This window comes from Episyrphus balteatus, chromosome 4 (assembly GCF_945859705.1).
Source record: "Episyrphus balteatus chromosome 4, idEpiBalt1.1, whole genome shotgun sequence".
In the NCBI taxonomy this organism is placed as follows: domain Eukaryota; kingdom Metazoa; phylum Arthropoda; class Insecta; order Diptera; family Syrphidae; genus Episyrphus; species Episyrphus balteatus.
Window position 1 is genome coordinate 20,001,776 of NC_079137.1, and position 14,201 is coordinate 20,015,976.

General features: G+C 34.3%; 1 protein-coding gene across 1 annotated transcript; it reads right to left on the bottom strand.

Moving 5' to 3' along the window:
• Positions 1-3,006: 3,006 nt before the first annotated feature.
• On the bottom strand, positions 3,007-11,082 carry LOC129920301 (putative uncharacterized protein DDB_G0279653). Its single transcript, XM_056001647.1, has 2 exons — positions 10,154-11,082; positions 3,007-3,615 (listed from the first exon to the last, which is right to left on the bottom strand). Exons 1-2 carry the CDS (start codon positions 10,872-10,874, stop codon positions 3,467-3,469), a joined length of 870 nt encoding a protein of 289 aa, XP_055857622.1. The 5' UTR covers positions 10,875-11,082; the 3' UTR covers positions 3,007-3,466.
• Between the last annotated feature and the right edge of the window lie 3,119 nt (positions 11,083-14,201).

Here is a 14,201-nt window from a genome sequence, read left to right on the forward strand (position 1 = left end):
TTCTGATTGATATCTAGGGGTGTGGACACCGGATTACAATCCTCCATATTAAAACGCTTGAGGATGTTTTTTAAGTACGTCCGTTGGTCTATCCACAACTTTCCCTCTTCTCGATTGCGTGTTATTTGCATGCCAAGCACAAATTTAGCTTCTCCAAAATCTTTCATCTCGAATGATTTAGCCAAATTTTCTTTGATTATTCTTTTTTCATCTTTGTTGTTGGTAAAAATCAGTATGTCGTCAACGTAAATAGCGACAAAAGTCTTGTCTTTACTTTTCGTCTTGTAATAGATGCATGGATCGGTTTTAGATTGTAGAAGCCCAATTTGTTTCAATGTTTCGTCCAATTTCTTGTTCCAAACCCTGCTTGCTTGTTTGAGACCGTACAGTGATTTCTTGAGTTTACATACTTTATTTTGAACATTATCAAAACCTTCTGGAAGATTCATGTAAACTTCTTCGTTAAGTTCGCTTTGTAGGAAGGCAGTCACAACGTCCATTTGATCGATATCCAAATCATAGCGTACAGCCAAGCTTAAAAGTACCCTTATGGACGTGTACCTTACGACTGGAGAGAATGTTTCTTGATAATCGATCCCTTGACGTTGCGAATAACCCTTTACGACCAATCTAGCTTTATATTTTTCAACATTACCACTTGCATCTTTTTTTGTCTTAAATGTCCACTTGGAATTTATGGCTTTTTTTCCTTTTGGTAATGGAACTAATTCCCAGGTATCGTTTTTCATAAGAGCTGCATATTCATCGTTCATTGCTTTTTTCCACTCAGACATATGTTCACTTTTCATTGCTTCAGTGACTGTTTTTGGGTCTTCTTCACTGTCGCTAGCCATGTAGGATAGATAACCGTATCTTTTTGGTGGATTTGTTATTCTCGTAGATCGTCTTATTGCTTCTTCGGATATTTCTTCAGATATGATTCTTTCTGGAGATTCTTCATCGATGAAATCATTTTGTGCATCAGAAAAGCTATTTTCACTAGCCGAATCGTCACTTATTTGGATTGGTATTTCATTACTAGTATCTTCTGATGAATTTTCATTAACATTACTTATTTGGATTGATAATTCATTACTAATATCTTCTGATGAATCTTCATTTTCATTCCCCACTGAATCACATCCTGTAAAAATATCACAATAAGATGTATCATTTGTCTTACCATCCTTTGGAAAAATTTTCTCATGGAAAACTGCATCTCGACTTGTAATGACTTCTCTTTTCTTGGTATCATAAAAGCGATATGATTTCGAGTGTGTTGAGTATCCGACAAAAATTACTTCTTTTCCCTTGTCATCGAGTTTCTTTCTCTTTTCTTTGGGAATGTGAATTACTGCATGACAACCGAAAACTTTAAGATGTTGCAGATTCACTCTTCTTCCACTCCAAACTTCTTCAGGTGTTTTTTCTTTTGTACCTTTACAAGGTGTTCTGTTTGTTAAATAAACTGCCGTATTTGCAGCTTCAGCCCAAAAACGTTTGTGTAAGCCAGAATCGATGAGAAGACAACGAGCTTTTTCGATGATGGTTCTATTCATCCTTTCTGCCAACCCATTTTGCTGTGGAGAATATGGAACCGTTGTTTGATGTTGAATACCTGCATCTGTTAATATTTTCTTCATCTTAAAATTGCAGTATTCTTTGCCATTGTCGCTTCTTATGGCCTTAATTTTTTTACCAGTCTGATTCTCTACAAAGTTTTTGAACTCAAGGAATTTCTCCGCTACCTCAGTCTTGCTTTTAATGAAAAATGCAAAGACTTTTCTTGAAAAATCATCAATGAAAAGAAGCATGTACTGTGAACCACCAATTGATTTGTGTTCAAGCGGACCACAAAGATCTGTATGTACAAGTTCTAATATTGATTCTGCTCTAGTACCAATTGACTTAAATGGCTGGCGTGCCATTTTACCTTTGATACATGTAATGCAATTGATTTTTGAACTATCGCAATCAATATTCTGCACTGCTTTCGGAATCATAACTTTTGTGGTTTCGATACTTGGATGTCCTACACGCTTATGCCAAAGTTCGAGGTTTGAAGCTGAATTTTTCGTAACATATGCACGCTGGTTGGTTGGCCTGTTGAGTCGAAACATATTGTTCACTAAAGTTGCAGTTGCAACTATAGCACCTCTTTGGTCTTTAACTAGACATCCATTCTTGGAAAAAATGACTGAAAGACCGTTCTGAACAATTTTCGAGACAGATAAAAGGTTTATGCATAGGTCAGGAACGTGAAGCACCTCCAAAAATTCAACCTCACTTTCTTTGAATTTTCCAATTGATACATTCATTTCGACTTTACCTATACCTTGGACTTGCATTTTCGAATTATTTGCAACAATTACCTCAGAATTAAGATTTTCCATCTTACTTGAAAAACATGCACTATTTGAGCACATATGAGCTGATGCTCCCGAATCGAAATACCATTCATCTTTTTCAAGAGCTGTGACTGAAAAACAGCTTAACATCGCAGTCTTCTTTTCTTGATGGTTCTTATTCTTTTTTGGACATTTAGTAGCAATATGCCCAAATTCGTTGCAGTTGTAACATTTAGGACCTTTAAAATTCTTGTTCCCAAAGTTTTTCTTATTCTTGCCAACAAAAGCAGTGTCATGGCTCGCATCCATTTTAACATCTTGAAGCAACTTAGTTTTAATGCTATCCCCAGTAATAGAAATCCCAGAGCTTTGGATTCCCATTATCATAGGCTTGTATTCATCGGGGAGACCAGCCATAAGCATAGATCCTACCCATTCTTCATCTAGTTTAAGACCTATAGACCTGAGCTTGTCTGCTGTATTTAACACTTCGTTAACGTACGCATCTACGGAAGAAAAATCTTTCAGTTTCGTAGAACAAAACTTTTGAATGAGCCCAACTCTCCTCACAAGACCAGAATCTTCAAAAATTTTCTGGAGAGATTCCCAAATTTCTTTAGCACTTTTGCAATGCCTTATATGAGGATAAATGGATCGTTCAACAAGCAATACAAGCTCCGATTTTGCATTTAAGAGCTTTGCTGCATCCTTCTCACTTTCATCAGAAACAGCCTTCCAAAGCCCCTTCATTTGGAAATAAGCTTCAACAGAAAACTTCCAGTCTTCAAAATTTTCGGTTCCCCGAAGCTTTTCAATATTGTATTTCATTTCAGACATCTTTTTCTTTAATACAAACTGCCTTATAATTTTGTATTTATTTCGTGATAAGGCCCATAACCTGATATATTTAGATTCTGAACAGTAATGATTAATTTATTTTCATTAAACCAACGTATAAAAACAATACAACATGATAACATTAAATAAACAAAGTATTTTATAACAAAGTACAAAATCTCTAACTTCAACATAAGGTTTGAGCTTTTATAAAAAAAAAACTGGCCGATAGATTTTTTTCAATTTTTAATAGAATATTTTGTGCGATATCTTCTTCATATTTATGTTGTCAAAATTGTCACATCTATTTTAGTTTTCAAATTATCAAGGTTTTTATCCAAAATCAGTTTGTCGTAAACGCCACCAAAATCAACTTTTTTTCCATCCCATACACGTACGACAAAGTAGGCGCACGTACGATATTCCAATACTAAAAAATAAATAAAAAAATTTTCACAGTTCGTTTTTATTTATTAATTAAACATTTAAAAAATAGTTTCTTATTACATAGAACTAGTATTGGTTTGACTTAGAGGCTCAATTATTAAAATAAATAGATTAAAAATAAAGAAAAACCAAAAAAATATGCCCATAAACATAAAAAAAATTAAAAAAATGTCTTAACAAAAAATAAAAGTCATCCTATGGCTATGAAATATGAAAGAAATAAAATAAAAATAAACCAAGTTTGGTTAAATTAATAAATTAATATATGTAATGGTCATAAATAAAAGTAAATTAAATAAATATCAAACTAAAGAATTTATTCTAATTTTTTGATTTGAATAACGCTTCATAATATTCTTGGTCTGATTTAGGCATAAATATGAAAAGGCTTTTAATATCAATAATCTTATCCTTAGTTATCGAGTTAGATTTTTTAGTAATTTGAAGACATTGGCTGAACAAATTTACAGGAGTTGCTATGGTAGACTTTTTATATGTTTTAAATATTGATGAGCTTTTATATTCCACTTTTCTACCGCTCGCTTTATAAAATAGTTTTAAAGTATAATCAGTAACATCAATTTGCAAAACAATAACGCAAATTTAGCGAAGAACAATGGCGCCTTATAAAAATAATTTTCGACCAGCAGGTGTTTTTTGCGAGCGGGTGCAATAACAAAACTCACAGCAACCCTTTTTCGCTTCGTTCACCACAACGCGCGTGAACGAAGAGGCGCCACGGGCTCGGCACCCACGACTACAGTCGACTTGTTGATCTTGTGTGTTCGATACAAGATCAATAAGTATACAGCAATAAAACAGCAACCTTTTTTACACTTTACTTCGTTGAAGACAGCGCGCGCGAACGAAGTGACAAGATCAATAAGTGTACAACAATAAAACAATAAAACTGCGACCTTTTTTCATTTCGCTCAAGACAACGCGCTTGAACGAAGCAGCGCCCGTGACCGACGGTCGACTTCTTGATGTTGTGTTCAATAGAAGATCAACAAGTGTACATATTTATAAGCGATACTTGCGATCGAGGATGAGTTCAAGTATCTAGCGGCAGGAACAAACGACAAGAACCATGACAAAATTAAATACAACATTTGAGATGTAGTTTTTTCTTCCTTGCACCTCTAGGAATAGTGCAAAACCTCAAGTAGCGCAAAGCTTAATGCAGCCCTTAGTTTTTAAATTCGTTGTCCTTATAGCACATGAAGTCCTTATTTTCAATAAATACTTTTCTAGTAGGTTTATTATATTTGTTTATATTCTATTTGGGTCATATACCTACATACATGTAAGACAAAACAAGTTCGAAATTTTCTACCGTATCTGTTTTGTACGACGTACGATAAACCAATACTGAAGAAAAAAAGCTGAAAGATACATAGAATTTTTGTCGTAAACGCCAAAAGTTGGCGCTTACGACAAACCAACGCTAATCCGATGCTTATTTTGTGGATATACGACAAAATGCACACTAATTATCTCAGTAACGGTAAACGATAGGACAAATCTGATAACAGAAATGAAAAGAGAACGTTCTAAAACCTATTACTACATATCCAGTTTAAAAAAGTGCATTTTGGCGTTTACGACAAAACAACTCTCGGGCGACGATTTGATAAGTTTCTGTCAGTGGGAGTTTCTAGAGAGTTTAGTTTAAAGTCCAAAGATCTATTAAAATTTGCCCAGTTAGTGTTTTTAAAGCATACAAATTTTTTGGGGGGTGAGAAAAAGGGAGAAACATTTTGAATTTGGATATTAAAGTAAACTGAGAAGTGGTCAGAATAGAAATAGCTTCTAGCGTTAAGCAAGCAAGGTTTGAATTTGGAGATCTAAGGTTTGCAGAAATTAAAAAGAAGTCAATGTGGGATCCAGAGCCGGGTCTGGTAGGACCTTCCTCCGCAACAATATCAAAGTCGATAAAATGACCATCAGAAAACCATTTTTCAAAATGAAGGCCGTTTAGATTTGTTCTGGTGTCACCCCAAAGGGGGTGGCGAGAGTTGAAGTCACCACCAATGATCACAAAGTCATAGCCACTGATGCAATCCAAAAGTTCATCAAGGGCAGCAGTAAAATTAGGACCACACGGAGAAAAAATAAGGTATGATCCACCTTATTTCTGGTATATTTAACTTTAATGTAAAGTTTAAATAGGGATGACTCCCCAATAAAATGGAATTTACCTTACTTTTCTAGTAAATTTATAGCTTATGATTAACTTTACAGTAAAGTCTTTTTTTGTATGAATTTCTAATAGAAATTACTAGAAAGTTAGGTACATATTTAACCTTACTACAAGTCTGAAAATACTGATTTTTAAAGTAAATTGAACTTCTCTATGGAAGGTATATAATTTAGTTACAGATTGGATCAAATAAAGTCAATTTCTTTTTTATTGACGACATTTTTCTAAATAAAATTGTATGCATTTATCTTACAAAAATTAAAATAAAAAAGTTGATTTTTGTAATTATTGAAAAGCATAGCTAGGTAACACGTACTTAATCCTCAAAGCTATTTAGAAGTAAGTAACGTATGACCCTGTTATGTTTTTCAATAATTACAAAAATCACCTTTTTTTATTTTAATTAATTTTTGTAAGATAAATGCATACAATTTTATTCAGGCAAATATCATCAATAAAAATGAAATTGACTTTATTTGATCCAATTGTTTGCGAATTCTTTATGAATTAGGGCCAATTTTTCAATAGTCAGTTAAACAGTCATTTAGTACTTATTCCTAAGGATAGAGAAAAAATCAATTTTTCAACAAGCAGATATAGCTTATTCCTTAGAATAAAACTATCTGCTTCTTTCAGAGACGAATAAAAATTATTCTTAGGAATAATCTCAACAAAAATATTGTGTCAGTTGTCAAAGCTGCTTTGAAAGAATTTTGAAAAAAATACAGTGGAACACAAGAAAACAAAAACAATCATGAATAAAAATGACGTTTAATTTTAAATATTTTTGAATTTGACAATTTTGTTTTGTAGAATAAATTATTCTTGATTGAAAAATTCAATGTTTTTATCTGATTGTTTATGAGCCTAATAACTTTATTCGTCGAACAGTAAACTGACTGTTTATTAGAAGATTGAAAAATTGGCTCTTAATGTAATTATCCCGCACTCGTCAACTAATAGCCTGTTTTCACTAGAGCAAATGAGATGATTTCGATCAAATTTGCCAAATGAGGTTCGAAATGAGATGATTTCCCATACAAATTTCAAATTTGAAATGAGATAATTATCATCTCATTTCAACGAAATTAGCTAGGAAATTAAGTCAAATCGCCTGAACGCTCATAAAATTTCATTGTGAATAGGTCACAATTATGAATTTTTACCAAACGTCAATCTAAAAAAAATAAAAAAAAAACATAGCACATAGCGGTAAAATTAAATTGTGTATATTTTGTGTCGCGTCGGTAAATAAAAGTTCTTATAATTCAATTTTTTGAAGAAATTGAAGAAAACTGTGGTTTGGCAAATGATTCAACCTAAGCAAAAATTGATGTAAGAATATAAATGCAAATTTTCTCTCTCAATATACCTAATATTTATCCTTTTTATATATTAATTTACAGGATGAAACAAGAAATTCTCAACTTTTGTTTGAAGGCTACGAATAACACTCTTTTCTATAACTCTCGGTATACGACTGGCTTCCTACTCCGATGACAAAACCATCCAGATCCGGCTGGCATACCTGCCTGGCAACGAAGGACGTCCATACACCTGACAACGAAACCGTGTGCACCATTTCTGGGGAACACACACGAGCGGTTTATGACATAAGTTGGTGCCATCAGACCGGGGAAGCAACGGCGTGTGGATGATTACATCTACATTTTCAAGGAAGACGAAGGTTCATCAAAGAACGACCAACATTTTTGCTGGTCACTGCTGTGAACAAAGCGTATCTGCAAGACGTCAACTGTGTGAAATGGAATCCTTCAGTAGCTGGCCAATTGCTGTCGTGTAGTGACGATAGAAACATTAAGATTTGGAACTTAGTTGAATAGTTTTTTGTCCAAAAGAGAAAAAGTTAATTATACGTAAAAAAAATACGAAAAAATTGTTTTTGTTTTTATTCATTAAAATAGGAGCATTCAAAGTTTAAAAGTGTTTTCTGGTCTTGCGGGAATCGAGCCCAATAACCAAGGAAAGTCTGTCCTGACTGGCATTGATGATCTTTGCCAAAGTTTTGGAGCAGCGGGACGGCATCATTTTGTTTTCTGGTTTGATGTTGGTTAATGCTGTCACGAGCTGAATAGTAAGACAAAGATTAGACTGAGTCTTACATATTTTCCATTCCAAACTCACCTTTGCAAGAGGATCTGCATCAACATGCTCCATAATCATGTCCGAGGTTGGGTAAATGGTATAATGCCACAATTACCAAATGTTGGGTAGGTAATGATTTCTCTTTCCCTTCGACAGCGAGATTGCAAATGCTCAGAAAGTCAGAATAATGAAGAAGAAAAGGCTGGAAGTTTATATGCATATAAATGATAAACATATTTTATATAGTTATTAGAGAAAGTACAAACCTTTATCCAGAACCTCTTTGGATTATTCCATTTTATTAATTCTTTGATTAATTAAACATTTAAATGTGTCAATCGTCAACATATGCCTGACACGTCAAATTCAAATTTGAGTGTTGACACTTCTTGTCAGTCCAAATGAGATAATTTGTAGTGAAAACACTTTTTTGCTAATTTGCTAAATTACCTCATTTGGGGTGTAGTGAAAACAGGCTATAAAAGCTTCGAAAAAAAATAAAAATCAAACACAAATGGAGAACAAATGGCGCACTTTTCAATGACAGCTTTAAGAGTTTTTTCTATGTATCGAGGGCACTGATCTCTATTGGGGAAAATTCCTAGAATTCAGTATTATTATTACCTTAGTGTAAGGTAAAACTTATTCATAGAATAGTTAAATTTGTAAAATATGTTTTACTAGAATCTTAAAGTGAAAAGATTCACATACTTTTTTGGTTGAAGGTATATTTGACTCTACGTAAAGAAAATATTGCTACTCGTAAGGTATATACTACTATAATTTGTTCACCATAATTTTCTTGTAAAAATTACTTTACGGATCCAAGAAATGTTCAATACGTAAGGTAAATTTTACTTAAAATATAGGGCTTTTTACTTTAATTACCTTACTAGTCATATGGAGTATAAAATACTAGATTCATTTTTCTCCGTGCAGAGTCGCAAGGAACATATAGAGAAACCAGGGCCAAAGTTTTGGATATATTGGAAATTGTTAAAGGCACAAGTGCAATAGTAGCAGACAAAATATTATTTTGGAATTGTTTTTGGTAAAATTTGAGGGAATTTCGTATAAGAATACCGGTCCCACGACCTGAAATATTGCCGATAAAGTCGTAATCGTTATGAATGTGGGGAATATATCGTTTCTTGAAGCATGTTTCTTGAATGAGAAGAGCAGAGGGTTGAGTATCTGTTAACAGATGCTCAACCTCGATATGTTTGTCTCTTGTGAAAGAGTTGACATTACTAGTTATAATACTGAAATTCATGGGGAGGGGGTAGAAATAGAGCCGAGAAAGAAAATATAGGCTTCAGGCTTCTGGGAAGCCTCAAGATTTGAGTAATGAGCCCAAAACGATTTAATTTTAGTGAAAAGGTCTATAAAAGATAGACCGAACAATTTTTTGGATTCGTTTAAGAATTCATTAATCGGATTTGAGTCCGAACTAGTTATTGGGGAAGGGATATGCGGAATTGCATAGGCGACAAGTTTACAAGGTTACTAGAACCAGTACCATTTTGAATTTGTTGGGAAGGTTTTAATGTCTCTTTTCGCTTCAAATATTCAGCACGTTTAGGACACCCTTTATAATTTGCAGGATGCCCTGCCGAACCGCATAAAACGCACGAGGCAGTCGAGGATTCATTTTTTTCAAGTTCACACTTGCCTGCCTCGTGATCCTTAAGGCACTTAACACATCTTAGTGCGTAAGCACAAAAAGAGGACACATGCCCAAATCTTTGGCATCTGAAACATTGTTTTGTGCCGGAGCTTCTAACAGCGTCCCAACGGACTTTGTGCCTAAGAATATATTTAATCGATTTTATTTTTGACAGACCCTCCCTGTCCTCAACAGTACACAAAAAGAGATCCAGTGGTATGCCGCTTTCTCTAGACCATTTGGTCTCAAATATTTTTACATCAACATTAACGGAAGGTTCGACTCTAGCTAGATCAGCTTTTACGTCTGAAGGAGTGAAACTCCCCGAAATGCCCTTAAGAACAATTTGAATTTTTCTTTGCTCTTTCGGAGTGAAGGAAAAAGCATCTATTTTAGAAGTTTTGAAAAGATCTAATAATTGGCGGTGAAGTCCCAAGTCCTTCACAAATATTTTCATTTTACCAAAACCTCTACAATCGAATTTAATATTGTCAAGACAAATATTGTTGTTACTTTATGTGTCCATAATGGACTTAGATGAAATACCTTTAGTAAATATAGGGGGACACCAAGATCCTGTCTCCACCTTCCGATTGTTAGAGTTGTTGACCATGTTGTTGTTGATGTTGCCGGTGTTTGAGATATTTCCAGAAGAAATCGTGGTGCCGTTGGCCAATAAGTAAGTATTGTGGCTGCTATTAGTGCCGGTATTGTTGCTGGCCATGTTGTTTGCGTTAATGGGTGCATTGAGTTTTTGAGCGGGAGCTTCCACATCGTCATCTGTATCGAGAATTGCATATCTGTTCTCGCGATTAGTGTCGTGAACAGCAATTTTTTTTGAAGATCTGAAAGAAGTCACTTGGTGACGCTTTCTCATGATTTTTGTGAAATTCTCACGGTCGTTAGCCAAGAGTTTTTTCAGTTGAGTTTGTGTTTCCTTCGTGAAAAATTCAGAAGGGCACGCTGCACCGTTAACGGTGCTATTTGGAGTACCAATAACGACGCTGCCGTTGGGCGTTTGAGATTTACGGTTAGAATTAGACGACACTATCTCCGTCTCTTTTACTCCACCTGAGTGGGATATGTCCATCATCTCAGTCAACGATAACCGTTGGTTGTTTATTTGCTGGTCGCCGTACGTCCAAAAGTCGACATTTTGACGAATTCTTGATTTTTCCTGCTCATCAATCATTTGAGAAGGAAGACAAATATGGTTTTTATCTTTTTTGTCAGGAGGAACATTCTCAGATCCCCCATTCGATCCCATGTTGAATACTTTTGTAGCGCTTTTGTAAATTTTTTTTGTTTAACAGATATCAAATTCACGTCCGAACAGTATGAGTGCACAAACCAGAATCTTTGTTTCTTCTGTAAATTTTTATGTTTGACGTTTGACAATTCCTTTACAACTGTATATTTGTCTAGTCACCTGATTTCGGAACATTTAATACGCAGTGCTGCCAAGTTTTTAGGTTAAGCCCCGAAGCGTTTTTTTTGTCCAGTTAAGACCGGTGGTAATAAAAAACACACCTATTTTTCCAGTCTGTCAAGCATTTTAATTCAGAAATGTTTCAAGGCGAGAAAATTTTGTTTATAGAAACAAACGAATGTGAGGAAATGATTTTTGTGTCGATTCACATTGTTTTTGTTCCGATTTGCGTGTTTCATGCGAGAAATTTCTCTATGCGAGAGTTACAGGCTTTAGGCTTAGTAGGCTTTATGATAGAAAGGAAAAAGACAAAGACAGATTGCTTAAAAGCCCAATAGGCATATCCCAACTAACATTTCAGCTTCGGTTAAGGTATTACAAAAGCTACATTTCAGCTTCTTTTAAACTTTAGTAAGGTTGTTGGGCATGGAAAAAGGAGAACGTTATACAAATTTGGCCCTCTATAAGGATCTCAAACGAAGCTTTACCGAAGCTTTGAGATTTGACAGATAGCTTCGGAAGAGCTTGTATATCTCTTTAATACATGTCTTATCGAAATTAAAAAAAACTACAAAAACAAAAAAGAATTCTTTTTTAACTGGTTTTAAATCATGAATTTTATCTTTTGATAACATTCCATTAGTTTTTAGTAGGTATATCTATTAATAATAATTTTAAGAGTATATAATTTTTTTACCACACCCAGGAATCGAACTTCGTATCTGCTTGGTGGTAGTCCATCACTCTACCCACTCGGCCATCCTAGTATATTCATTAATGAAATCAAAAACTTAATCAGTTCAAATAGCAAAAAAATGTCAGAGCTAAATTATTCAATGTCAAAACCAAAAAGTGTTCGAGCTAGATTATTTAATATCAAAACCAAAAATCAAATACAAAACTTGGTAATTTCTGTAAAGCTTCTATAAATTCATTAAACAGGCTAATAAGAAAAACAAGCTTTCTTCGTTTAAGTTTCTTTAATAGTATTTAAACAACTTATTAGAAGTTGTTAAACAAGTCTGAACTTCTATAAGCAGTTAAATTCTGAAGCAAGCTTAATATAAGCTGTATACAAAGTAGAACCTGCAAGATTTCAATTTATAGAAGCTGTTGTGCTAGTTGGGATGCGCGCATAGGCTTATGGATATAGCTACACAGTGTAGTGCCCAATCACGTTCCAATTCAGATTTTCTATTTCCAATCCCTTCAAAAGCAAACAGGTCCGACCTCGGTCCGAATCCGCTCCGCCTGAGGCGGAGCTGAGTCCGACTTAGGATCAGAAAATGGTCCGAAGGCGGCTCAAATTAGTATGGAAATTATAATCACCGCGAAGTCGATTGCATATGTATTAGTGTGGTGAAAATCTCCATTCCGAGAAATTGGAGCCGAAGTCGGAACGAATGTCGTCCGGCATTTTGAAATCGATCGATACTCGAGTATCGAATATGTTTGACATTTCTAGCATAACAAAAAACTCTGTTTATCAATTTTGTTCACTGAAATTGTTTTTTTTTTTTTTTATTTTAATGTTTTTTAGATCAAAAAATTACAATAAATACAATATTAAAATAAATATTAAATAAAATAAATCTTTTTATTTGGTGTTGCTGCTGTTGTTTGTGCACTTTTGGATGTCTAGTACCTATTCCCTCCTTTGTTGATTCCTTCCTTTGTTGATATCTCCTGCTGATTCGTTATTCTCTAGAAAGATATTGATTAAACAATGATCAATGATATTAATGTTATTAAATACCTGCTATCGATTCCCAGTCATTCGCATCACATCCGGATGCATTGGTGTACCTTCTTGTAAAGGGGTTGGTTTTTTCCCAATGTAAATTGGGTTTGCATGTGGTGCACTCGGCAGGGTGGTTTTTGAGAATGTGCAGATTGTTGCTGCACATTCTATCCGATTCTATTTACTATCCGATTCATCATCACATGGAGCAATCCCAACTAGCACAACAGCTTCTATAAATTGAAATCTCGCAGGTTCTACTTTGTATACAGCTTATATTAAGCTTGCTTCAGAATTTAACTGCTTATAGAAGTTCAGACTTGTTTAACAACTTCTAATAAGTTGTTTAAATACTATTAAAGAAACTTAAACGAAGAAAGCTTGTTTTTCTTATTAGCCTGTTTAATGAATTTATAGAAGCTTTACAGAAATTACCAAGTTTTGTATTTGATTTTTGGTTTTGATATTAAATAATCTAGCTCGAACACTTTTTGGTTTTGACATTGAATAATTTAGCTCTGACATTTTTTTGCTATTTGAACTGATTAAGTTTTTGATTTCATTAATGAATATACTAGGATGGCCGAGTGGGTAGAGTGATGGACTACCACCAAGCAGATACGAAGTTCGATTCCTGGGTGTGGTAAAAAAATTATATACTCTTAAAATTATTATTAATAGATATACCTACTAAAAACTAATGGAATGTTATATATAATATGAGATCAAAAGATAAAATTCATGATTTAAAACCAGTTAAAAAAGAATTCTTTTTTGTTTTTGTAGTTTTTTTTAATTTCGATAAGACATGTATTAAAGAGATATACAAGCTCTTCCGAAGCTATCTGTCAAATCTCAAAGCTTCGGTAAAGCTTCGTTTGAGATCCTTATAGAGGGCCAAATTTGTATAACGTTCTCCTTTTTCCATGCCCAACAACCTTACTAAAGTTTAAAAGAAGCTGAAATGTAGCTTTTGTAATACCTTAACCGAAGCTGAAATGTTAGTTGGGATGTTATGTACTTTATCTTTGACTTCAAGAATTTGACAAACAACGACACGAGACACGACGCGACCAAACACTTCAACAAAAAATAACAAAATGACGCTGTGGCTCTTGTTGGCCTTGTCTTTCTTTTCCTTTTCTCATTTTTCACCACGATTCTCGTTCAACTTTTGTGTTCATACACAAAAATTTGCAAGTGTGTGAGTGCAACCCCGATTTTCACGGTCTGAGGTCGGAGTTTCTTTGTTGAACTCAGTTTTCTTGCTTGGAGGGATATCTGAAATATTTCAGATTGAAACGTCAAAAAGAGGAAAATCCTCACCCCTCTTGCCTACAAACTGATTGGTTAGGCGATTGAAAAATCACCGTGTAGCCCGGCACTATGTAAAATCGAACGATCGTAGCTCTACTCGAGTAGCC